At 53.9% G+C, this 26274-nt stretch overlaps 1 protein-coding gene across 2 annotated transcripts; it reads left to right on the top strand.

The window, feature by feature from the left end:
- The first annotated feature begins 162 nt into the window (after positions 1–162).
- Positions 163–26023, top strand: MAU2 (MAU2 sister chromatid cohesion factor). 2 transcript variants are annotated; one of them, XM_044253786.1, is made up of 19 exons: positions 163–454; positions 7764–7781; positions 8185–8250; positions 8923–9018; positions 10192–10286; positions 11991–12018; positions 12316–12471; positions 13675–13821; positions 13908–13998; positions 15160–15263; positions 15817–15894; positions 16384–16449; positions 18425–18508; positions 19583–19632; positions 19807–19884; positions 20046–20157; positions 21472–21562; positions 22632–22759; positions 23140–26023. In XM_044253786.1, the coding sequence occupies exons 1-19, from the start codon at positions 179–181 to the stop codon at positions 23212–23214; spliced, it is 1839 nt and encodes a 612-aa protein (XP_044109721.1). In that variant the 5' UTR covers positions 163–178; the 3' UTR covers positions 23215–26023. The 2 variants fall into 2 exon arrangements, with proteins under 2 accessions (XP_044109721.1, XP_044109720.1); XM_044253785.1 differs by having other exon boundaries at positions 18425–18511.
- Positions 26024–26274: the final 251 nt, after the last annotated feature.

Below are 26274 nucleotides of genomic sequence, written 5' to 3'. Positions count from 1 at the left end.
GGGCACCGACTTTTCGCACACTTCCCCGGAGCCGCGGCCACTCCAAAGACGAACTACATGTTCCAGAATGCTTTATTAGGCAGCTATCGCGAGAGACGTGAGAAGGGTTTCCCCGGCCCCGCCCCGCGCGCCTGCTTCCGCCTCCCTGTGGCGGCGGCTTGTTGTTGTGGAGGCCAAAATGGCGGCTCAAGCGGCGGCGGCGGCCCAGGCGGCGGCGGCCCAGGCAGCGCAGGCGGAGGCGGCCGAGTCGTGGTACCTGGCGCTTCTGGGCTTCGCCGAGCACTTCCGAACTTCCAGTCCTCCCAAGATCCGCTTGTGTGTGCACTGCCTGCAGGCCGTGTTCCCCTTCAAGCCCCCGCAGCGCATCGAGGCCCGCACGCACTTGCAGCTCGGTTCCGTGCTCTACCACCACACCAAGAACAGCGAGCAGGCGCGCAGCCACCTGGAGAAGGCGGTGAGCGCAGACCCGGCCGCGAGGGAGGAGGCGCGGGCTCTTTTCGGGGCCTGGCCTGACGCACTGCGACCCCAGCGGGCAGGGGCCGCCTGGCCTCTCTTCGGGGACCTGGGGCGCGACTTCGGCATAGGCAGCAGGACCCCGAAACCGCCAGCCTCTCAGAGACCCCAAGGGCCTCTCTCTGTACCTTACTTAATGTCTTTGGTGACAGGCAGGGTCCCAGGACCCCGCTCAGGGTACTCGAGAGTTGTCTCTTATCAGGAGCAACAAGGTCCCCAGATTCTTCAGGATTTCAGGAGCATATCATCTGTTGGCGCCTTAGGGAAGGCCACCAGATCGGCCAGTGGGATCTGCAGCTTCCAGCTCCTCAGGGCTCAGCCCCTGGAGCTTCAGCCTGAACGCTCCCTCCTGACGTGACTCAGGATAGGAGAGGGTCATGGTGACAGTACAAGCATCCCTTGAGAATCTGAAGTTTGGGCTCTCAGGAAATCTAAGAAGGGCTTCTCTCCCTGGACCTGGAAGTCTGTTAAGTGTCTGGAGGGTATTGTGCCCCAATCACTGATGCAGGGTGTCACAGGTGTCAGACTGAGGCTTAGAGAGAAGAGGTTAAAATTCTCTAAGGCAGGACTGACGGGGGCCTAGGTTCCAGGACCACTTGGTTCGGTGGGGTGGAATGGGGGGTGATCTCCAAGCCCCTGCTGTCTCTGTATCCCTGGTGACTTCTCCTCCTCCAATCATTCATTCCTCTCTCCCCTTCAGAAGAGAGACCCCATCTCCCCCAACTTGACTTGTGGGATCTTGGTGCTTAAAAGGATGTGGGAAAGTGGCTATCATTGTGACCCTTCTGCCCTTGGTGTTGTTTCTTGTCACAGCAACATTGTGCTCCCATCAGACCAGGCCCCCATTTGCCATTTATCCAGCTTTATTTGACTTAACTGATTTCTTAAAAAGAATCAACTTAAGTTTTTGAAATGTATTGATCTGAGGTAAATCCCAGCCCACCGTGGCCAATAGTGAGTTGCCTTTGGGAGGATATCAAATGTTTGTTTTGCAGAATGTAGAGTTGGAAGGGGTCTTTAGTCCTTGCTTGATCACCTTCCTTGTTTTAGGAGTGAGGCAGTAGGGGTCCTGAGAGATGAAGTGATTTGCCTAAAGCTACACATCAAGTTATTAACAAAAGTGGCTCAAACCTAGGCTCAGGATCTCCAGCTTCAATGCCTAGACAATAAGTCATTATTGTTTTTATGAATTTTTTAATCCCTTTTATTCATTCAGCAGATATTTATTCAGCTCATACCAGGTGCTAAGCTCTATTCTAGGTGCTGTAGATCAGTGATGACTAAAATAGTCCCTGTTAATGTGAGCTTAGGTTTTCATGTGAAAGAGACAAATACTAAATATGTAGTAAAAGGGAAGGCCATGATAGAAGAATCATGGAAAATATGGTCCAGGGTGAAAAGATGGTGCTTTTTTTTGGCAAAGGTAGTGAAATCTATTTGTAAGAGTGACACTTGAGCAGGCCTGAATGGGATGGAGAAAGCAAACCTGGAAAATGACGCAAGGTGTCAGGTCGATCCCAAGGAATGCCTGAGCTGTGACCAGTTGGTGTACAGTCTCTCCTAGGCAGTGATGAGGGAGAGATCAGATGAAGCTCCAGACTCTGCTGGGTGTGGGCATGCTGGAGGCTGACTGCTCTGGCCTGGTAGCCCTGTGCTTTCAGTGAAGAGTGGTTCTGAATCTCTCCCTTCTCTGGCTTCACAATATATCCTTTCCTCCCCTCCCTCGTCTTGAGGGTCATTCAGTCTTTTTCTAGCAGTGGTTCCTATTTGCTGTGTATATTGTCCCATTTTGCCCACCCAGTGCTGTAGAGTTCGGAAGCAGCCATGCCTCAGATTGCTTCTTTGTAGCCACTGGGCTTTTGGACCCCATAATTTAATCTCTTATGTTTGTGAAATGTCTTCCCTTGATTTTACCGAACCTTGAATCTTGTGGGGTTTCCCACAGAGCCACAAGGTCCCCTCTGTGCTCACACTAATGTTATACTTGGAAATCCCTTCCTTTCTGTCAGTTGCATCCGCAGCTAGGAATTTGTCCAGATTTCAGTTAAAGTGCTGTTCTCAGTGCTGTTTTTCTTCTGCAGTTGTATGTAATCTTCCATTGTGTTGCAACACAAGTATGTTTCTTGAATCTTCCTTCTTTGTTAGTCTTTTGATTTTCGCCCAATCAGGCTGCTTTCAACTTTTATTGGTTCCTTTCCCACACTCACTCAACAAAAAAATTGTTAATATTTTCTACTTTTAGAAGTGTTTTGTTTCTAGTCCTGAAGAGCAAATGGCCAAAAGCGTTCCAATTTCTTTTTAGGGAGCCAAACTAAAGTATCAAAAAGCATTTTTTTTTCTTTGAAATAAACTCTACCTCCAACATGGGACGCTAATCTCATGATGTGAAATCAATAGTTGCATGTTCTACTTTTTTTTTTTTTTTTTTTTTTTTTACGTAAATGATTCTTAAGTGTTTTGTGACTATTTTCTTTTTTTTTTTTTTACGTAAATGATTCTTAAGTGTTTTGTGACTATTTTCTCCTGGATCATTCCTTGTGCTGTTCTTTTCTGAACTAATTTTCTGTAACTTATGAGTGTTCTAGGTAAAACTTTTAATGGGTCTCTGAACTTAGTATCACATTTGGCTTCCCTGTTATTTTCATGTCTTTTTTGTTTTTCTCTCTGGAGAAATCCCCAGCCTCCTTAGTAAGCACTTTTTTTTTGTTTTTTAAGATTTTTATTTATTTATTTGACACACAGAGAGAAATCACAGGTAGGTAGAGAGGCAGGCAGAGAGAGAGGGGGAAGTAGGCTCCCCGCTGAGCAGAGAGCCTGATGTGGGGCTGAATCCCAGGACCCGGAGATCATGACCTGAGCCGAAGGCAGAGGCTTAACCCACTGAGCCACCCAGGTGCCCCAGTAACCACTTTTTTACATATAAGGCTTGATTGTTTACCCTCTGTTTGCCTTCTGTCAGTGTCTATCTGCCTCAGCCACATTTGTAAACATTGTAGAAGGAATATATTAAAGTATATAATATATTTGGGGTGTGCCTGGATGGCTCAGTTGGTTAAGCTTCTGCCTTCCGCTCAGGTCATTATCCTGGATTCCCAGGATGAAGCCCCATATCAGGGTCCCTGCTTAGTGGGGAGTCTGCTTCTCCCTCTCCCTCAGCACCTCCCCGCCCTTGTGCCCCTCTCTCGCTCACTCTCTCTCTCTCAAATAAATAAAATCTTAAAAAAAAAAAAGAATAATCTTTATACTTACCAATCAGCTTCAGCAGTTCTACCAACTTTGAAAGAATTATCTGTTAAGTGTTTCTATCAGAGTTATGAGGGATATTTCTCCATTGGCTCAACAGCTTTCTCTGAGGTCAAAGCTGTTGGTCTCTCTGGTTGCCTCTGTAGGCCTTTGGCTCTCCTGCTGGCTTCTTCATTCCCTGGGTCTGCTCAGCAACTCAGTAGCTGTTGTGGCGCATGGCTGGACGCTCCACCTGAGAGTCTCTCCTTTTAGATTATGGTTTTGGCAATGGTGTGTGTGTGTGTCATCAGAATTCTTGGCTGCTCTGGGACTCCTGGAGTAAATAGTTCATGGTTGTAAGAGATGTCGCTTTACTCAGAAATCTCTCGGCTAGCGAATTTGTGAAGCTCTTCTTCTGTAGCTTCTTTCATATTGTGTTCCTTTTCATTTCGTTTTCACCTTGGCTTTTCTCTTGCTGCATACCTGTGCCTGTGTGCATTTTCAATCTTCTCTTGCCTTATTGTCACACTGTGGTTCCAGCAGACAGTTCCGTTGTAGTCATTTGCACTCCTCCATGGAATCAAGAGAACCTGAGTGTCTGTACTAAGATGTATATCTATACCCTGTAAACTAAACTTTTGATCACATTCCTCTTGATCCCTTGGCCTAGAAAATGCATCATCATCTTAGATGCATCATCATCTTAGATTTCGCGAATTTGAAAGCCACAGAGGGGGAAGCGCTACTTTGCTGCAGTGAATTGTTCTCAATTTTCTATAATCCAGGTTGTCTTCCTTTATACACTGGTTTCTTTGACGGGGGTATCCTTGTTGGTGCCACGTTTGCTTTCTCTTTGGGTTTGGAATGGAGCTGCTTATCAGTGGTGGTTTTGCTCCCTGACTTAGAAAGCAGCTCCCAACTGTGCCATCCAGATGCTTTTTAATTCCTCTTCCAGATTTAACCTGAGAATCTCTGGTTTACTTTCTCAGCAAATGATTAAAAGCTTCCCTTTCTCCTCTGAAAGCCCGAAAGGGCTGAGTTCTGGGCCTTTCATCGACAGGTGTGGCTGGAGCAGATCTTTAATTGCTCAGCATCATGTCCTGCCAAATTCCATGCCCCATCGCTGGGAGCAAACCTTGTGCAGAAGCTGCATCTGCAGAACTTGGCATTAAGCATTTTCAGGCAAGAGTGATCCATGCTTCCTCCTGTTTTCATTTCTATTTTCTTCACTAACTCTCTGAGCCTCCCCTGACTTCAGGATGTGAAATCTGTCTAGGAACCATCCCTTCACGGTTCCACCAACTCACCCCTCTGCCTCCCCTCCAACCCCTGATTTCTTCCTGTTCCTGTTTGGAACCTTCTACATGCCAGGCTCCACGTGTGGCCTTCTGAGGGACACTATCTCATTGGATCCCCGAACAAACCCATGAGGTAGGGACCACTTCCAACTTGCTGCTGACAGGGGCTTTCTCATAGTCAAGGTCACACAGCAGAAGGAGGCAGGCTGGCTCCTAAGTGCTGTGCTTGCATCCGAAAGGAGTTGTGGTTAATAACTATTTCTGCACATTTTGGTGGTTTTAAAGACCTGATTTTAAAAACAACAATTATTTTGATTTTGAGGCACAAGGAGCCTTGATGGTCTTCCAGGCATGAGAGATGGGCTCATTCAAGCCCACCACCCCTCAGGGCTTGTGCTGGCGCTGTGGTGACCCTTACTTCCCCCTAAGAACCCCAAGGTAACCCCAGGAACTTCTCGAGGGTTAGTTTGTATCCCTGCCCCACAGCTGCAGGCTGCCCAGTAGTGGTGAGCTCTCGCTTTGGCTTCTTTCCCATCAGGAAGAAGGAGACATTAAAGCTATTTTTTAGCGTTGCGCAGTAAAACCGTACAGATCAGGTGGCAACTTTGAATAAAGTAGTCACCTTAGGTAAGGTGTTCTATATATCTAATTGTGAGATCTATTTTCTGATGTGTCCATATTTCTCCTTTGTGTATTTATGTTGCAGGTGTTACAAAGATACAGAAGTGAAGTCTTTTGTCTGTCTGACTGACAGTCCTGGGAAAGTGACTGACTTGCCCTGACACAGGACCAGTCTTGCAGCTCTCCCGGCCCAACCCTATCTCCAATCACACAGTTTCCTCCACTGGTTTCCCTTCCTCCAGCTGGTGGTCTTTGGGAGCTTCTCTCCCTGCACTGAACTTCACTGTGGGGATGGGTGGTTTCAGTAGAAAAGCACACCCTGGGGTGCCTGGGTGGCTCAGTGGGTTAAAGCCTCTGCCTTCGGCTCAGGTCATGATCCCAGGGTCCTGGGATCAAGCCCCGAGTCGGGCTCTCTGCTCAGCGGGGAGCCTTCTTCCCCCACCTCTCTCTGCCTACCTCTCTGCCTACTTGTGATCTCTCTCTCTGTCAAATAAGTAAAATCTTAAAGGAAAAAAAGAAAAGAAAAGAAAAGCACACCCTGACTTATCTATATACGGGCTCCATTGACATCACTGATGTGGCTGAACCTGGTCCTGCCTCCCCCCCCCAGAGACCCTGAACCCCTCCTGTCCCTGCCACAGTGGGGCTTTGGGAGCGGACACTTAGGCAGGCTGCAGAGTGCCTTTTGCCTGGGCCCTGCATGTGTGCACGTTTGTGTGTGTCTGTCAGGAGCCCCATGGTGTGGAGGTTTTGAGCTCTGTTTCTCTCTCCCTCTCCCACAGCGCCCCCTCTTGGCCCACCTATGTTTTGCAGGCAGCTGATCTCCGGCAGCTCTAAGGCTCTCGCTGCCTCTATGACTTTCTGAGCCACCATTCACCCTTGGCCCAGAGGCATCTCTAGCCCTAAGACCAGCAGCCCCACGGCCCCTCTTCCTCCCTTCACATTCTCTTTGCTGCCTCTAGGTACTTTTAAAACCCAGGTCTGATAGGGTGCTTCTGTTTTATGCCTCTGACTAAGAAAGGCCCTGGAAGTGATATTGGGACATTCTCACCCATCGGCAGTGCTCCCACATGCATGGCACAGAGATCCATCAGGCCTTCCAACCGAACCTTCCTTGACCTCTGCCTTTTTCGTGGGCTTTCCTCTGCCCCGAGTACCTCCTACTCCCTCTTTGCCTAGGGACAACTGCCCCCCTCACTTTCTACACCCTCGCCTTTCAAGGCCCAGCCCCAAGCATCATACCCCACACACACACTGTTCTCCCACAGAACATGGTGAGTCAGGGTCTTCTGTTCAGCTCCAGATCTTCCTGCCAGCAATTGGCAAGGCTCTGTGAATGTCTGTAGGCTGAGTAGATGGGCCAGAACAGTGTCTGGCGTATGCTTGGGTTCTAGGTGGTCAGACAGAGCATGGTTGGTGTACTTCATGTGGTGGACTGGCCCATACACGTCCTGACCATCACCTCCTGTTGGAACGTGGAGCTGCAGAGCACAGCAGTCCCCAAGCGGGAGCATGTTATTTGAACCCTGTGCTGATGTGTGTGCCGGCAGATGGTAGGACAGGGTCCTAGAGCTGTCCCTGCCACCATCTGGCCATATTTACCCACAGCAGTCCTTCTCAGAGCACTCCCACCTCCACTCTGAGGCTAGCTTTGCTCAATTCCAAACATCTTTTAAATGTCACTTCTCTAGGAAGGACTGACACCTCCCGATCCACTTTCCAGTTGCAGTTGATTCCTGTGTCATGATTTGCTGACTGTCCATGTACTGCAGTGAGTGGTACACGGGGGCTCTCAGCACTCGTCCTCCTGAAGCATCTCTGCTGTGATAGGAGGGGGCTCTGAATCTGACTTGGGGGGCTAGCAGGACAGAAAACTCCTGTCTGTAAGGAATCCCACAGGTACTCATTCTGTCTCCCCCAGGTGCACTCTGGTGATGGGATTGCAGGGAAAGTGAGCCCACCCTTTCAGGCCAAGCAGTCCATCTTCCCACTTAACTGAACACCTACAGCTTTTGGTGATAGGACAACCTGTGTAAACCCCGAAGTGGGCCAGTAAGCGGGCATCCAGTATTTGGCTGAGAATTAATCCTTTTTTCTTTTTCTTTTCAGTGGTTGATATCACAGCAAGTATCCTTTTCTTATTGGTACCATATCTGTTAAAGAAAGCTCCATTGCGGGAGGCGGAGGTTGGAAGCAAAGATTTTGTTGTAAATTTGAATCCCCCCATGAAGCACCCCAAAGTTTTAGGCTTTGCCTAGCCGAAGAATGCCTTCTTGGATGTGTCTCCCCTTACAGACCAGCATCCTGTCCCTGGTTACCAGCCATTCTCCTGCCTGTGCCCTGTCATCTAGCTCTGCACCCAGCTGGTACCAAACATAGAGGTTGCTAGAAGAGTAGGTGAACTTGACATATCCGAGCAGGCAGGGGTCCTCCTGTCCCACCAGCCTCTACCGTGTAAAAACTCCAAGTTGTAGCCCTTTTGAACTGATCTCTTTGCCATGTCTCTGCTTCCTTAACTGGGTGTTACTAGATCCAACAGTTTGAAGATGTTAAATTTGAAGCAGCAAGTCTCTTGTCTGAGTTATACTGTCAAGAGGTAAGAGCACATGAAGGTTTCTGAAAGCAAAGTGACTCTCCCTGTAGCAAAGGCACAACGGCAGATTGGGGCTCTCAGAAGTGGACTCCCTTCTGGCTTTTACTACTTCCCCTTTTTTACCTCCCATGCCCTGGAATAGAGCATCCATGGGTCATCACTTGCTATGAAGGCCAGCAAAATCTTTCCATCAAAGACTGTTGAAAAATAGCTGTGTTCCTAGGTTCTGGACGATTCATTTCTAAACAAATCCATAAGCCTTCTTAACCTGGTTCCTAATCTCAAGCACAGCTGAAAATCACCTTTCCTTTCTTTAAGCAGCCACACGTGAGGCTCCCTGGGCAGCAGGGAGTGCCTGCTTCATCTCCCTGGCCCCTCTCTGGTTGCAGAACAGGAAAGATGGCAATTTGTTGTCTAATTTGACTGTTCAAGACTTTCGGTTAAAGCTACTTTCAGTTTAGTTGAATGTGAAGTTATTTTAAGAGTAATGCAAAACTTCTCAGCCAGTGAGTCCAATAAAATCTTCTCTTTTATTAATAAAGTAATTTGGCAACCCACAAATCCTTTGGTGAGCGTGAACAGGAGTGGCCTTCTGGTGCCGCAGCTGTTCCATAAGGAATCCAGCTTGCTTGCCGGCTTGTTTTTTCCTTCCCAAACTTGACTGCTTCCTTTCAGAATTCTGTAGACGCAGCAAAGCCACTGCTGCGGAAAGCGATCCAGATCTCACAGCAGACTCCATACTGGCACTGCCGCCTGCTCTTCCAGCTCGCTGTGAGTACCTCGGGCCTAGCCAAGAAGGATGGGTGCTCAGCAGGAGCCCTGACCTTGGAGCAGGCCCTCCCAAGTACAAATAATAAACTCCAGGACACACTGGCCCTCCTTAGGCTGCTGCACGGAATGGGTGGGGGACAGAGATGTTTCTTTTACCTGATAACCAGCCTCTGTCCTCTGCAAGACACCCCCCACCCCAGGCAGCACCCAGGGTGATGGTGGGAGTGTCCATCCCCATGGGGGCTGACACAGGGCCTTGTCTTCATGTTCTCCTCCCTTCTGGTGCTTCCTTTGGCCTGTGTTCTTGTAAATTTGGGGAGCATTTCCTGCCAGTGACCCACTGTGTTTTATTATAAGAGTTGACCTAAGAGTCCAGGGGACTGCCCTTTGGATCATGAGTGTCTTAAGTCAAGCCCAGGCTCCATGTAGGTCCCCTGCCTCACCTCCCTTCAGCTCTGCAGACATAGTGCTCTGACACACTCCAGGGGTAGTGGCCTTTCTAGGCTGGGTCTTCCTGGCCACAGTGGAGAGGCCTGCCAGCTGGGGGTCAGGATGGGGACAGGTATGCTCTACTGTGAGGGATACCTCTTTTGTTCTGGGCTCTGCCCACACCTCCCCCCTCATTGGCTGGCCTCCAGTCTCTTCTGTCTCAGATCCAGCCTGCCTACCAAGCTGCTCTTGCCCACACTCCATGACAACCCTGTCACCTGCCTGTGCAGCCAGACTGTGAGTCACCTGCCTTGGTCCCTGCAGGGGCTGACACCCTCTGACCAAGACCCGGCACCTGCACTTACTTTTGAACCTGTTGAGCCTTTCCTGTTCGCAGTGTCTTATCCCGGAGGGAGTCCCTCCTCACTTGGGGCCCCTCTGGGTGCCTCCCCTGTGACTAGCCCCCAAAGGCAGTGACACACTCACAAAGTATTGGGGGTCTGTGCCCCTAAGAGTTAACTCTTGCCTCTGTGAGCCATCATCGTCTATACCGTAGACTAGACGAGGTAGCGTTCTCCGCCCAAAATAATTAACGTGATGAGATGATTTGGTTGATTTAGCTCAAAACTGACACTGAAACAATTTGGTAGGTGTGTGGGGAGGTTCAATTTTAAGTCACCGGCAGAGCACTAAGGTCAGGTACTAGGTACTGTAAAGCAAATATCATTATTCTCTCCTTTCTAGCAACTGCACACACTTGAGAAGGACCTGGTGTCAGCCTGCGACCTCCTGGGCGTGGGGGCTGAGTACGCTCGGGTGGTGGGATCCGAGTACACACGGTAGGCACCCTCTCTCCACACCCCTCTCCCTCTTACTTGGAGACGGCCTGGCTGTCTGGTCCCGGGCAGCAAAGAACATTGGCACTTTGGCTTGAAACGGGGATCACTTTTGCACAGAGTAAAAACCACGAGGATGAAAGCAACACCTGATGTCCCTTGCCCTGTTGGTTTGTGGAGTTGGAGGGGAGAGTGGACTGGAGGGGAGGGCAGCCTGCATTCTCGGGGCTTGCATGGATCTAGTGTCTCGTAAGATAAAAAGTGCTCATATGATGTGCTGGGCTCGTTCCTTGGAGGCACAGACGCAGGAGTGGTGCCCCCAGAGGGCAAGCATGGTGTGCTTGGCAGTGCCTGCGGGCAGCCCCGGCGTCCCCGCTCAGGGGACACTGAGGAGCTTTAGATGTACAATAGGAGATCGAGGAAATGGACTTTTGTATAGAAGAGGGGACATGAGTTCATGTTACCTACAGAACTGCTTAGACCGAGGTCTGGAGACTGGTGCGCTGTGGTCAGGAGTCAGAGGGCACTGGTGCTTCACTGTGTACCCTCTGTAAAGGCCTCCTCCAGTCTACATCTTTTTTTTTCTCCCCCTTAAAGAGCTCTGCAGTAGACAGGCCCCAGGCTCCAGTGCTCTTATTCTGTTGTATGCTTTAGGGTTCTGGAACATTTTGTTTCACAGGGGCTGATCTGAGCCCATGGAGTTGTTGGGAAAAAACTGTTCCCCGACTCCGTTCTCTGAACTTGAGACTTGAAAGTGCCCACTGGAGTTACTCAGTGTCCTCCAGGCTGTCCTGGACTCTTGGCCACCCTGCCCTGAGACCGTGGCTGTCACACACTCTGGTCCACATTCCTGGCCTTTCCTGCCCACTTTGTGCTGTAGCTGTCACTGGGTTCCTGGCACCACTCAGGCCCCACAGGGCATGGGGGCAGCTGAACACTACACATGTTCGCTAGAGAGTGTCTCCTGCCAGGTCTCTGTGCCACTGAGGACAGGCGGCCTGGGTGGGCTCCAGCAGAGCATAGCAGCTGCAGATCATTTGGCCCAGAACCTCTGACCACAGACATAGGGTGCTAACATGTGACACCGTGGGAACCTTGATAGAAAGTTCCCAGCCTTACATTTCGATGGCCATGAGGTAACAACGGAGAATGACGTGGTGGCCTAGAGCATAGACATCTGTTATGTGTGACTGACCTCCCCACCTCACCCAGTCTCCTCACCCAGAAGATGGGGAGAATGGCACCTGCTTGATGGGAGTGTCTGTCATAGCACACAGGCACTCTCTAAAGACTGGTGGAACAGAAACTTTGCTTTTGAACAAACTGGGGGCAGTGGGCTCTGCTCAGCCACAAGGACTCCGGAAAGTAGCAGCGCCGGCCTCCCAGCAGTGCTTGCCCAGTACTATCCGCTGACAAGGAGCCCCTCTACTCTGTCCACCAGGCTGGGTTCGTGGCACACTTGCCATTCTGTACTCCGCTCCTCCACACTTTCTCAGCCCGTTTATGCCTTCTGGGCTTTTGAACCTTATGAACACCTAGCCAGGCAAAAAAGAGATCAGACAGGGTGAAGTAGAACAGCCTATGAGACAGACCTCACTGGAGACCACCAGGGACTGCTGCACATTGCGTCCCTGTGAACATTGGGGTGGGACGGTCTTCCTGGGAGGTACCAGGACCTCACAGACTGACTCACCCTCTCTTTTCTAGGGCTCTATTCCTGCTCAGCAAAGGAATGGTAAGTCAAGGCTGGGTGAGGTGGGGCTGGGTGAGGACTTGAGGCCGGGCCCCACTCACATGCTGCAGTGTAGCCTCTTAGGGTCCCTGACCCTCATACACAGCAGGCTGTAGCAAGGGTGAGGCTCTGGTGCCCGTGCCGGGTTCAGAATGAAACTCTGATTCCAGGGATTTGTGCTAAGGAAGAAGCAGCCCCGGGTTAGTTTTGTGCTCTCTCTGTACGGTGCTGGTGCTCCCCTGGAGGGGGGCAGATCTGGGCACCAAGAGGTGCTCCCAGCACCCATGCATCCCTCCCCAGCTGCTGCTGATGGAGCGCAAGTTACAGGAAGTGCACCCGCTGCTGACCCTCTGTGGACAGATAGTTGAGAACTGGCAAGGGAACCCCATCCAGAAGGAGTCTCTGCGTGTCTTCTTCCTGGTCCTCCAGGTGACCCACTACTTGGATGCCGGGCAGGTATGTAGGGCCTCCCACCCAAGGACTGTTGGGGAATGGGCAGGCTGTGAGCGGGCTTTAGGCCAAGATGTCACTTCTGCTGTTGCCTCCTATCACTGGCCACGTGATATGTCTATCATTAGGGGCTCAGCCTTACCTACACACCTTGTCATGGTCTGGTACGAGTGCTTTGTCCCCATGGGCAGAGGGCACTGGAGAATGGGGGTCTCCTTGTCCTAGCATCATGGAGGGGGTAGTGGTGGCACAGATACGTGCTCAGAGCGTGGATGGCTGAAGGCATCTCAGGGCAGTTTGTGGAATCCATGAGAATACAGTGAGCATTGTGGCCCGGTGCCTGGCCCAGAGCAGGTGCTCTGGCCGTGTCTGATCACCATCCCCCAGCTGGTGACAGCTTTACGGAGTTTGAGAAGGGACTGACAAGATCAGCTGTATCTAGATGTAGACCGTAATCCCCGTGGGGCTGAGCAGCAGGTGCTTCTGTGTGTGCAAGAGCACCGCAGCCTTTTGGGGATGCCACTGCATCCAACTTCCCCTGCCCTGGCCTAGTGACCAGCCACAGGCAGGACCTCTCTGGTGTGCGGGGAGGCCACGGGTAGAGCCTAGTGGGTATCTGATTGGTAAGGGGCCTCCTCTGTTCCCCCATCTGCACCCAGCTGTGCTTGTTGGGCTAAGCACCACACTCGACACACAGGAGTATAGAGCAAACTCTCGTGCTGAGCTGATGGCTGCAGAGGTAGCCTAGGGGGGCCTTGGGACAGGGCTTCCCAGTATAGAGAGGCAAGTCTGTACAAACCATGGCACCTACGGGACTCCCAGGGAGTTGCTTTATACCCTCAGGATAACCAGCAGCCCCAGCCCTACTTTCCTCTCCTGGGGTCACTACAGCAAAGAAGGAACATGGCTCTAGTAGGGTCTTCTCTCAGGCCTTGGGATTTGACCCAAAAGTGGGTGGTGGCGAAGTCTCGGTCCCCCAAATGACCTCCCTGGCCCTACCCTGTGCCCCAAGAGCCGGCTGACCCATCAGGGGATGGGCCTTCTGTAGGCAGTGAGCATAGCAGGAGCTCCTGGGAGGAAGGGCCTGAGAGGTGACTGGACAGGCAGGACGTGGCTAGCTGCCCCCATGGGGGCCTCGTATCCTAAGGGGCCTGGCCCTGGTGGGAGTCGGCAGCCCGTCAGCTTCGTGGCGCCGCTCTCCCACTGCAGGTGAAGAGTGTGAAGCCATGCTTGAAGCAGCTGCAGCAGTGCATCCAGACCATCTCCACACTGCACGATGATGAAATCCTGCCCAGCAACCCCGCTGACCTCTTCCACTGGCTGCCCAAGGAGCACATGTGTGTGCTCGTCTACCTGGTGAGTCTCCAGGGGACGGGGGCCACGGCGGCTGCAGCGGGGAGAGGAGGATCACAGTGACCACCACTGTCTGGTCTTGTCGCCAGGTGACCGTGATGCACTCCATGCAGGCTGGCTACCTGGAGAAAGCACAGAAGTACACAGACAAAGCGCTCATGCAGCTGGAGAAGCTCAAGAGTAAGTCTCCGCGGGACTGGACTCTACTTGGCCGGTCATGTAGTCACAGCGCCCCCTGGTGGGTGGCCTGAGTACCACTTCTTGTTCTGACCTGAAAAACCCGGAATGACAGCAGCCTTGAGCAGTCACCATGAATCCCCCACCCTGTGGGTCTTATTAACCCAGTTGGAAGATGGGAGCAGTCTCGGGTTGGAGCAGACCGGGCCAAGCCTAGGCTTGATCCTCAATCCCAGGCCAGAAATGCTCTTGTGCCATGTCTGTCCTATCCCCTCACTGCTCAAGATCACTATGAGGGTTAGTGGGTTCCAAGCTGGGCCTGTTGGGACAGCAGTGCTCAGTTGAAACAGATGGTGGCTGCTTTTGCAGTTTGTTCTCAGTGCTGTGACATGGATCACGCCGGGTGAGGCTGGGATTGGAACTCAGATGTCCCGGACTAGCAACAGGTCTTCTGGAGGTCGTGGGTTCTTCCTGGAAGCTCAGCTAATCCATCCTGTGGGACCAGGGACCTTTAATTAGTAGGAACGCAGAGCCGCCCGTGTCCCTGGCTGGCTCGGCACCCCTGATAATCCTGTGCCCTCATCAGTGCTGCTGGGGGTGGAGCCTTCAGAACTAGAGAACCGAAGCCCACGGGGATGGTGGTTCTCTCCCTCCAGATGAGCTGGGAAAGGGCTGTGGGCGCCGTCTGGCTCCAGTATGAGGACAGCCTCTCAGGGAGCCAAGAGCTGGGTTCCCTCACTGCTGCCTGGGGCCTGTTGCTCATTTGCACTCTCCTGGGCTCCTGCAGCATTTCTAGAACCCACTGCATGCAGAGCGCTGTGGAGCATGTCCCTGGGTCATAGTAGAGTGAGGATGGAAGGCGGATCTCTCCAGGGATTTCTTCCTCTTAGAACGCTCTGGTCACTAAAACCTGGCTCTGGGCCTGTCTTCCTACCTGGATAGGGAGATGAACCCCTCACTCTAGGGTGCAGTGAGCACCGACAGAGGTGACAGAGCTGGTGCTGAGCTCGTGCCCTGCAGAGCAAATGGGCTTAGGCCTGGGTAGCCAGGGGCCCAGTGTGGCAGGAGGTGGGAGGACACAGAGTCCTGAGGAGGCTCTGTGTCCATCTCCTTGGGTCTCCTCTAGCTGCGCATTGAGTGCTCACCCCCGCCTCTCGCCCCCAGTGCTTGACTGCAGCCCCATCCTGTCCTCCTTCCAAGTCATCCTGCTCGAGCACATCATCATGTGCAGGCTTGTCACGGGACATAAGGCCACCGCGCTGCAGGAGGTAATGCTGCCAGAGGCCACGTGCGTGGGTGGGAGAGCTGTTGGAGCTGGCCAGGTCTCAGAAGTCATCCGTGGGAAAGTGTAAATTTGCCCAGTGTGTGGCAGCAGAACATCTGAATCTTGTCATTTCACTGTACTTTGTTAGGTCATGGCCCCGATGGATGTGACAAATCAGTGCTCCTTCTCTAAAAGTTTGCATGCCCCAAGAACACAGGGTCTGAGGATTTGGGGTTCCCTGGCAGTGATCCTAGTATTCCTCCTGCCCCAATCCATACTCTCTGATGTTTACGTTCTTGAGAGAGTGAGGGGGGCCCCTGAGTAGGGGTAAGGTGCTGTACGGCTGAGACCCATGTTAGAAAAGGAGGGTGAAGTGGGAGTAATGGACAAGGGTTGTTGTTCTTAAGGAGGTCAGGGCTGCACTTGGCCCTTGTGACAGATGCATCTGCTGGGACTTTGTGGCACACCTGTCAGCTTTAGGGGTCTCCCGAAGGCCACTGGGACACCAGGTGCCACCATAGAGACCGCGTGACGGTGAGCGTGCTCTTTCCTGGCAGATCTCCCAGGTCTGCCAGCTGTGCCAGCAGTCCCCCCGGCTCTTCTCCAACCACGCGGCACAGCTGCACACACTGCTGGTAAGTGCCCGGGCCTGCCCACCCCCAGCCCCCTTCCAGCAAGAAATCCCATGACAGCTGCCCCAGGCAGGACCCAGAATGGTTCCAGTGGGCCGTATTCTTTTTTTTTTTTAAGATTTTATTTATTTATTTGACAGAGATCACAAGTAGGCAGAGAGGCAGGCAGAGAGAGAGAGGAGGAAGCAGGCTCCCCGCTGAGCAGAGAGCCCAATGTGGGGCTCGATCCCAGGACTCTGGGGCCATGACCTGAGCCGAAGGCAGCGGCTTAACCCACTGAGCCACCCAGGCGCCCCAGTGGGCCGTATTCTGATAAGCATCTGAAGTTGGAGTGGAGTTGGGTCCCGGGAGGAGGGAATCATTAAGCATGCCATCTCTATGCGCCTTTGCGGGAGTAAAGCGCAGAGGTAGCCAGCTCAGCAGTCACTTGTCGAGTCGTGCAGCCCTGGGCAGTCTGCGTGGCCTCAAGCCCTCCATGCCTCCTCCTTCTAGGGCCTGTACTGCGTCTCCGTCAACTGCATGGACAATGCAGAAGCCCAGTTTACCACAGCCCTGCGGGTAAGGTGCCGGCCCTCACTGCAAGGGGCGGGCGGTGCCTCTCAGTGAGGAGCCGGGCACGGTCTGTGAGGAGGACAACCTCTGCACAAAACCGTGCTTGGTGGGTGACTCTGCAGCATTCAGCCTGACGCCAGCCGTGGCAGTGACGTGCCGTTTATCCAGGCCTTTCTGCGGCAAGGCCAGCGCTGGCAGCACAGTATAACGAGGGATAGCTTTGGGCAAGGAGGCCTTTGGCCAGCCTGGGGTGGGGTGAACCTGGAGGGCCGCCGTCAGGGAGAGCCTGGTGCCCACTGGTGCCACGACCTGTTCAGCCGCTTTCACTCCCAGTTCCCAGCCTTCCTGATAACCTGCGGGTTGGTGTTGGCTCCTGTTATAGCTGAAGATGCAGTCCCTCGGCAGGGCTCTGGGGCTCCCTGGAGCCACCCCCGCAGCCGTACTGGGTCTGCTCTCACACTGCGGCAGGCTGATTGCCCCAGAGGGTCATAAAGGAGCTCTGCTGGGGCGACGTTCTCACCTCAGACAGGATCGCAACAGGCCCAGGGAGGAAGCTGGTGCGTCCCCCTAGACAGGGCCACCCCAGGCACGGGAGGAGTTGATAGCCCGGGGCCAGGTCTCTGTTCTGCCTGTCTTGTTCCAGGACCAGATAAGCACACCCCCACCTTGGCCTTGATGTCCCCACAGGAAAAGGAGGCTGGCAACACCTCCCCCCCACCAGGGTCCTGAGGGGGGCACAAGCAGAGGTGGGCGGGGGGGTGCAGTTTGCACTCTGTCAGATGAGGAGTTCTGCTCTGTCCCCTTGTGCTACTCTCCAGATCTCTTTGCTCCTGGGGTTGGGTTCAGCAGCATTACTGCTCTTCTGAGACGTTCCGTGTGGCTCTGGATACTGCCAGCCCCGCCGTTGGTCTTGACAACACGGAAGAGCCTCTGGCAGCATGCCAGAGTCTGAAGAGTGGGCAGGGACCCACTCGCATGGCCTTCTGAGCCTCTTTGTCCTTGCCTACTCCTCTGGGCCCTGGGAGGCTCACACTGCTGGCTGCAGTGGTACGGGGACACCCACACACGGCTGCCGTATTCCCTGTAGTTACCCCATGGCTGTGAGCCTCCCCATCTCAACGTGCCCCAAGGGGCTGCTGCTGCTGCTGCTGCTTTGATGGTGTGCGCCTCAGGGGAGGCGTTCTTCCCACACGGCACTCCTACAGGCCACGTGGGAAGTGGTGCGGCCAGGATACATGCTCAGACCCCGGGCCTAGACACGTGCTCTTCCTGAGGTCCTACAGCAAACTAGAGCATGTTGCTCGCAGCAGAAGACCTCCTGGGCCCCCTCAGTGCATGCCGGGGTCCGGGGGAGTGGGGGCTGCATTTCCTAGGCAGCCCCAGCCTCCTGCACTGCTGTGCTCACTCCGCCCTGCTGGGAACCAGGATCCGGATATTGCTCGGGCTGTTCAAATTGGTCTCTTGCTGGACCGTCCTCATTTCCCGAGAACTGAGGACAGCGGTCCACCCACCAGCAGCTATGAGCAGCATCTGTGGTGCCCAAAAACCTCTGTTACCCTCCTGGCAGCGGCCTTCCCAGGGCCAGCCCGGGCCTCTGCTGTGTCAGCCCACCCTGGGGTCGCAGGGGTCACTGCTTGTGGTGTGAAGGGAGGGGCTCTCTGGGTCTCAGTCTTGGGAAACAAGCAGAAAAGAGACTGAAGTGTAGTGTGTTCTCAGGGCAGGATCAGGGGCAGCTGATTTTCCTTTTCTGTTTCCTAAGTTTCTCCTATTGTAAAGGACAGTTTTACAGTAAAGAGAGCTAACAGCTCTATGTTTCTGGGGTCTGGGAGGCAGGTTGGGGGATCTGTCTGAAAGGAAAGAATAAGCATGATTCCAGATTAGCTGCCCTGGAGGATTGGGTGGCTCAGCTGCCACTGAGTGGCCTCAATGTGATGGGGTTCTGCCCGGCCTGGCCCTCTAATGCCCATGTGTCCCGTTCTAGCTCACCAACCACCAGGAGCTATGGGCCTTCATCGTGACCAATCTGGCGAGTGTGTATATACGGGAAGGAAATAGACACCAAGAGGTAGTAGGTGACATGCTTCATGTTTGGTATCTTTTCAACTCTTACTCGGGGCGGTGGGGTTGGGGTGGTCCTGGGTACCAGCCGATCTCAGCAGCCCCAAAGTTTCACCTTCCAGCAGGGATTGTCCTTGGAGGACAGGTGCTTCACACCAGGTTCCCTGTGCAACCCTCAGCCCTACGAGTCCCTTCAGCCCTGGGCATCCCCTCAGCCCTAGGGTTATCCACTCCCAGCCCTAGCCTCCTGCCTCCAGAGTATCAAGATTTAGTTGCCGTTCCACCTCCTTTCGTTTTATCTTTAGTCTAGAGAAAGGTTAGCCAATTGGATGCATTGGGCTCCGGGGAGCAGAAGGCCCAGCCTTGTCTGCTCCAGCAGTTAGCATTTAGGGCAGTGTCATCTAGGGCTAGGAGTGGGTTCTGTGTGTCACACTTGATGGGTCATGGGAGAGCTTGTCTTCCGTGTGTCCTTTGCCTTCCCAGTGTCTGCCTCCTGGAGGTGCTGTGGGGACACTGGAAGCAGCTTCAGCTCACTTTAGCCATGTCCTTTACTCCTCCTTCCTCCTTGGCAGCCAGAGGAGACCTAGAACGTCAGTTCTGTGGCTGCCTATCAGAGCCTCCCAGGATTCCTGCACCTCCAGATAAACCCCCGGCCCACAAGACCCGTGTGGGCCGGTCTTCCCACCGCGCTCCGCCGCACTGGGCTCTTCTGACCATACAAAGGCTGAGACTGAGCCACTGCCCTGACCGCCCAGCCCCCTCTGATGTGGGGCAGGCTAAGGCCGTGAGGACCCCAACCTTAACTCCCCACACTGGAGGCCATGATTGCCATCAGGTGGCGGTGGGGGGTGCTTAGGAAGTAAACAGCTCCATGCAGTCTCTTTAGTGCCCAAACTTGTCCTCGAAGGTCCTGACCCCACTCCCCACTCAGGTTACTCAGGCATGGGATTCGGGGTGAGGGCGTGGTACGCTCCGGTTGGGAAGATGCAAGCAGCCCTAGTCAAATTTAGTGGTGAATTTGAGGCTGAATTTTCCTGTGTTTCAAAATGCAAAACGATCCTAACTGACATTTCTGCCACAGCTGTACAGTTTGTTGGAAAGGATCAATCCGGACCATAGCTTCCCTGTCAGGTAGGCGGCCCAAGAGCTGAGGTCCGGTTTAGTTGCTCACGGGGTGGCGCCGGTGCTCATGGGACCCATCTGCCCTGTGTCCCCGATGCCTCTCGCCCCTCTCTTCTCACTCCCCTTTGGAAGCCTGCTGCACTCACAAAAATGCCTCCAAAGTGTGCCCGTCTCTCTTGTCAGCTCACACTGCCTGCGAGCAGCAGCTTTCTACGTGCGCGGACTCTTCTCCTTCTTCCAGGGACGATACAATGAGGCCAAGTGAGTACGGGGAGAGGACAGGCTGCCCCTGCCTGGCGCCTCCGGGGCTGGCCCTCGGTGGTTTTGCTCCCTGACAGTATGTGCTCAGGTCCTTGAGGTGGCTGCAGCCTCTTCCTACTGATAAGGCGTCCGATGGGCCTTCAGCATCTGTTCTCACGCAGGCGATTTCTTCGAGAAACTCTGAAGATGTCCAATGCAGAGGACCTGAACCGGCTCACAGCCTGCTCCCTTGTGCTCCTGGGCCACATCTTCTATGTGCTGGGGAACCACAGAGTGAGTGCCCGGGGCTGGGCCGAGAGGGGACCAGCGCGGTGCCTGTGTACCACCAGCTAGCGGCAGTTTGTATCCTGTGCCCCTCCGTGACCTTATCTCAGTAACCTCCCCACTGCTCCATGAGGCCTCTCCTGGCAGCTTCCAGACAGAGGTCCAACCCCAGGCCTCGAGGAGAAGAGTAGTTTTTCGTGTTCTGTTGAGCATTCTGAGGTCTTGGAAAGACTTTATTCAATTCTGAAAAGCTTGGAGACCCACCTGGAGCTCATCCTTGGGGTGCCTGCTGTGGGGCGTGTGAAGTCACTGCGCTTTTGTGTTTTGAACACAGTCCTGCCTGTGTTGAAGCTAGGCCTCGGGAGCTGGTTTGGAGGGTTTACAAATCTCTTGGCTACGTGCGAGTATCTGCCAGTGGCTGCTGCACTGGGAGTTCTTCCCTGTCTGTCACCTTGAATCCTGCATCCAGGCCAGCAGAGCTTGTTGTCCCCAGGTTGAGCAGGGTCGGAACAGTGCCGCCAGTCTTCATGGGGTCAGGAATGGGTGTTGAGGTCCCCCCGCCCCCTCTCAGCACATCCTAAGGATTAAGGGGGGCAGCATTATGAAGTCACACAGTTGGGGTTGGAGAGTTAGCATGCCCTGGTGTCCCACAGCACCACATGTCAGGTAGCCTCCCATGAAAGTGGGCTTGTATATAGAAGAGACACCGCCCTGCCTCTTCTCCTATCTGTTCAGCCCTCCTCACCCCCACCAGGGCAGACTGCTTCCTCCTCCCAGGCCCCGCCCTGGGGTCTCTGAATGTGCTTTTTTTTTTTTTTTTTTTTTTTATTTGACAGACAAAGATCACAAGTAGGCAGAGAGGCAGGCAGAGAGAGAGGAAGGGAAGCAGGCTCCCTGCTGGGCAGAGATCCCGATGTGGGGCTCGATCCCAGGACTCTGGGGCCATGACCTGAGCCGAAGGCAGTGGCTTTAACCCACTGAGCCACCCAGGCGCCCCTGAATGTGCATTTCTAACCAGCTTCTGTTCTGGGTCCAGAGCTGACTACCTCTGATGTTCTGGTTAGAGACAAAGGCACGTAGACTCGTGCAGGGCCAGCAGTGCCCCCATGAGAGCGGAAGAGCGGGTGCAGTTCATTTTCTCCTGTGGCGGTTGAAGAGTACATCAGAGGAGGTCATTTGAGATGGGCTCTGGAGTAGGAGTAGGAGCCTTCCAGGCAGCAGCAGGAGGGCACAGCCTGGGCTGGGGGTGGTGGGTGGGTGCTGGGCTGTCCCTGCCACTGGCCCCATCCCCCACGCCCTTCCCTGGCTGCTCTCGGTCAACAGGAGAGTAACAACATGGTGGTGCCTGCCATGCAACTGGCCAGCAAGATCCCAGACATGTCCGTGCAGCTGTGGTCCTCAGCCCTGCTGAGAGGTGAGTACAACGGCCAGCCCTGCCCAGGCATCAGGGCTGTTGGGAGCCTGAATCTGAAAGAGCTCGGGTAAGCCCTGATGAACTTGTGCCCAGACTGGGCCTCTGCATGCCACACTCCCAGTTCTAGCATATGCTCAGGTGCCACGGCAGGCCCCATTTGGGGGCAGTAGACACTAGGCTTATTCATGACATCAGCTCCACACAGGAGCGGTCCGCCCTCTCTACAAGGCCATTTCTTGGAGTCTGGGCAAAGAAGTGGGCTGTGAGTCCTAGCCCCCGCCCTCAGTCTTCCTCTCCGTGAATGGCTGTGGCAGTCGTCCCTATTGAACAGTACTGGCCAGGACACTCTGGGTGTCCAGGAGGCTCTCAGCAGTTGTCAGTGTCGTTACTGCTAATCCCTTCTTTAGATTGGACTATTAAAATCCAGCATCTTTTTTTTTCTTTTTTTTTTAAGATTTTATTTATTTGAGAAAGAAGCAGCATGAGCAGGGGGAGAGGGAGAAGCAGACTCCCTGCTAAGCAGGCAGCCCTGTGCAGGGCTGGATCCCAGGACCCTGGGATCATGACCTGAGTCGAAGGCAGATGCTTAACCAAGAGCCACCCAGGCGCCCCTAAAGTCCAGAGTCTTGCCGAGGGCTCTGGGGAGGAGGCAGAAGGTGTGCAGTGGGGTTGTGGGCCCATGCAGTGTCTCTGCTTCCGGAGTGGATATTGGGTACTCTGCTCTGGTGAGTGTCTTTGTGCCTGGGACTTGGCCAGGACCCCCCCAGGAGGGCCAGTGTCCACAGGGCGCAGCCCTGAGGCTCTCATTGCCCAGCCGACCCTTGTGTCACCCACACTGCTCACCCACCTCCAAGAATGTGACTCAGGAGCTCAGGGGAACATGTGTGAGCGCTGTTGGCAGTGGGCTTTGCTGACCCTGAGACAGGCATGGCTTAGGGCAGGTGGCATGCCAGATACACAAGAACTCTCTCGCAGGGTGGGCTTTGACCTTAGGGCTCTACCCACGTCCAAGGGGAAGACGTGGGGCAGGGCAAGGTGGATCCACCCTATGTATGTGTCCCACCCTTAGACCTGAACAAGGCCTGTGGGAATGCCATGGACGCCCATGAAGCCGCCCAGATGCACCAGAACTTCTCCCAGCAACTGCTCCAGGACCACATTGAAGCCTGCAGTCTCCCTGAACACAACCTCATCACGGTATAGGACCTGGGTTTGGGGAGGTAAAATGGGGGTACTGGGTGACTCCTCAGCGCCTGCTCATTTGCCTTGCGACCTCCAGGGGGTACATTCCCTGAGAAGGGAAGTACACGCTTGGCTGTCATCTCCTTGCGTGTCTCCAACAATCCCTAGCTCAGCTTAGACTCAGGGGCCCCCTCGGATGGGGGAGGTGGCATCAGTCCCCAAGTGGGTGATACATGGTGCTTTCTGGGGCCCCACTGACTCAGGTGTGGAGGACAGAGGGCCCTGGCGGGGCATTCAGCCCAAAGAGAGCAGCAGTCCAGAGCAGACACGCAGCCTGGCACAGCTCTGCTCCTTCTTAGGAAAGACCTCACCTGTGTGTTCTCTGCCCTCTGCAGTGGACGGACGGCCCACCCCCCGTGCAGTTCCAAGCTCAGAATGGACCCAATACGAGCCTGGCCAGCCTCCTGTGAGGCTCCTGAAGGGAGCTGCCCAGCTTCTCAGGGCCTCTGTGGGGCCCGGTGTATCCCCTACTTCCATCCAGACGGCTCTTGAGCTTTCCTTGGAGGTGTGCTGGAGTGGGTGTCCCCAGGCCTCTTTTCTGACTGTCTTCAGAGCTTCCAGGTCCCCAGGCAGTGTGCCGGGCTGATTCCGCCCTCCCAGGAAGGGCTGGCCAGCCACTCCCACCATGTAACAAGACCCCAGTGCTGAGGCTTGCAGGTGGGATGTTGGAGCCAACTTTCCAGAGCCATCCTTTAAAGTGGACTTGAATTGCCAGTTCTGCTTCCACGTCTGAGTCACGCCTTCAAGGGAGCGTGTCTGGGCGGGGAGTGGGGTGCCAGTTGCCAGGGTGGGTGGTACCGCTGGTGCATTGCCACGTGACTTCCGTCGCCTGGGCCCCTGTGCCTGGCTGGAGTGTTTCCTCTGTTCACAGCAGCTTCCAGAGCCCAGAGGCAAAACGCCAGTTTCTGCCCCAGAATGGGAGGGAAGAAGTGATGGCGCATGTCAGGGACAAAAATGCACATCCTACCATAACACTTTCCCAGCTTGCCTTTCTGCCCAGTGTCCCCCCATCTGACAGCCAGGGCCTCTGGTTCGAAATCCTGGAGAATCCAGGAACTCGGCTTCCAAAACATCTGCACCTTGACTGGAGTCCGTATCCAGCCATGGAGGTGCACGTTCTTGTAGACACGGGTGTGCACATGTGTGCGTGTGTGTGTAGTGATTCATGGAGCTGGGGCGGGGGACTGAGACTCCTGTTGGCGCCAGCCTCCTTCCCCCATCAGCATCCATACTGCTGGGCAGGAAGCAGAGGAAAAGGGAGGGGACCCTCCTCAGCCCAACTCAGGGTGCCTGAACGAAGAAGGGGCTTGCTTCCTGGCAGCTCTGTGGCCTCCTCAGCAGAGGACATTCGCAGAGCCTGGTCCCTCATGCTGCTCTCAGGAGGAAGGATGAGGAGACCTACCCACCTTGGGTCTTGGGACAGCATTGAAAGCTCTCCCTGAGCTGGACCCCAGGAGGCTCTACCAGGCCCAGACAACCATGCTTGGTTCTTTGTGCTCCTCTTGGATAACTGAGGGAGTGCCCCCGTGGTGATGGGGGCATTGGGGGCAGTGGAGGTTACCACCTCCTCCAGCTTCCAGTGCCTGGGAGCATCCCCCCACAGAGGAGTGGTGAGTGGTCTTGCTAGTCAGGTGGCTTGTTAGTTTGCATCTTGTTATCCTTACACTGTGAGGGCTGCTTTTCAAAGCCTCAGTGTCTGACAGAAGGAACACTGGGATCACTCAGGTCAGCTGCTCAGGCCCTGAGGCCTGAGTGTGCCTTAGCCACAAGCAGGGCTGTCAGCAGACCTCCCTGCGTAGGGCCAGTGCCCTTCCCAGGCCAGCATCCGGCCACTGGGGGCCAGCGACAGGCATGCAAAGTGAGCTGCTGATTGGAGGCATGGGCTGGCCAGGGCTTGTCAGAAGAGGACCCACCATCTGTGTGGCATCCTGGGTCACCCAGGAGAGCCTAGCACTGTCCTGTGCTGCTCAGGGCCACCTTCTTGGCTGACCCCGCCCTCCCCGGGCCTGTGAGGCCTACAGAGGAGGGTGTGACATGTGGCCTGTCTTCCTCCCCCGCTCAAGGGTATCCCCTAGGCCCTCCCTTCCATCCACGGGACAGAGCCCCCCTCCCCTTGCCACAAGCTGCCCCTACTGGCCTAGACCCCGCACCGCCTGACCTCTCCAGACCCTCATTACTTCGATCACGCTGTGCATCATGTTTGTCTCTGCATATTTATTTAAGCCTTTCTTTGCTTCTAGGGCATTTTTTATGTAGAGCAGTTGAAATAAGAACCTCAAAACTTAACATCTGTCCTGATGTTAAAGTGCTTTTAGTGACCACTCTGTTATCTATGTTCATGTAAAGTTAAGGATAAGTTTTTATGTTTACAGCTAAAAATTCAGTACTCGATATTTAATATTCACTCTAGCTTTATGGAAGCCAAACCGGGTGTACATGCATTTCTGCATGTGCAAGCTTTGAACCTCCCCTTCCCCGTAGCATCTTCTGGTTACATAAAGCTGTCATAAGTACCTTCCTGCAAGTCCAAATTGAGTGCCTCACAGTTTCTCACTCAGTCATCAGAATTTAAGACAGGCAGCAAGTGAGCCCCCAGGGAGACCTTACATAGTGTCATAACTAAGTGTTTAGGAAGACCAGATTAAAAACTCCAAGCCTTTCAGTGTACAGCAATGCAAGGGAGCAGCAGAAAGATCCCTGTTGGCAGGTAAATTACTGAAAGCTATTCTGACTCTCGTATGTTCCTCCCACCTCCTCCTGGGGTCCTCAGGGCCTGTAGGTTTGGGGGACTGGGCTGGGAGAGCCCAGGTTCGCTGGCACGCATGCGCACACCACTGCCTCCCCCGTGCTGGGTGTTTGCAGTCATCCATGGGTGAAGCGAGGGTCCTCTCCCTGGGGTAAGCACTCCACACCCCATTGTTGGGAACACTGGCAAGGAAATCAGAAAAGGGCTGCCTGGTGCAGTGGGTAAATTTGTTGATTGCATTGTCTCTGTTTTGTTAAGGGTTTTTAATAAGTATGTTTGGCATAATGTCTTTTAATGGGTTTGTAATATCTATGGTTTTAGCAGCCTGTAACTTCAGCTGGTGCTTTTAATCAGGAAAAAAAATTTTGTAAATACAAAACATTGTTTAAAAGACATAACCATAGAACATAGATTCCCGTTTGTGGATTTCTTTTCCTATATATTCAAAGTAAAATAATTTGCAGGAGCCATCACTCGCATTGTCTTTATCGCGTTGTCCCTTGTGTGCACCACTCCAGAGACAGCTTTTGCCCTCTTCCCAGGGCAGTGGGGGGCCGCTTGGTGAGTGGGCATCAGGGAGTTCTGCAGACCGACAGAGCCCAGGCCCCAGACTGGAGGACCTGGTAGAAACCTGAGTCCTCTCCTCTACTGATGATGTTCCTCCAGAACAGCCTCGCCTGGAGGAGAGTGGACCCCTAGGACCTCAAACATTTGGCCCACAGCT

This window comes from Neovison vison, chromosome 6 (assembly GCF_020171115.1).
Source record: "Neovison vison isolate M4711 chromosome 6, ASM_NN_V1, whole genome shotgun sequence".
Classification (NCBI taxonomy): Eukaryota; Metazoa; Chordata; class Mammalia; order Carnivora; family Mustelidae; genus Neogale; species Neogale vison.
Note: the sequence above shows the minus strand (reverse complement) of the source record. Positions and strands in the feature narration are given on the sequence as shown.

Excerpts from the sequence above, each read along its gene's own strand:
- MAU2 (XM_044253785.1), top strand. The coding sequence starts at position 179 with ATGGCGGCTCAAGCGGCGGCGGCGGCCCAGGCGGCGGCGGCCCAGGCA. Across the intron at positions 12,472-13,674 it reads ACTACTTGGATGCCGGGCAG|GTGAAGAGTGTGAAGCCATG; the intron begins GTATGTAGGGCC and ends CTCCCACTGCAG. Across the intron at positions 19,885-20,045 it reads GGACGATACAATGAGGCCAA|GCGATTTCTTCGAGAAACTC; the intron begins GTGAGTACGGGG and ends GTTCTCACGCAG.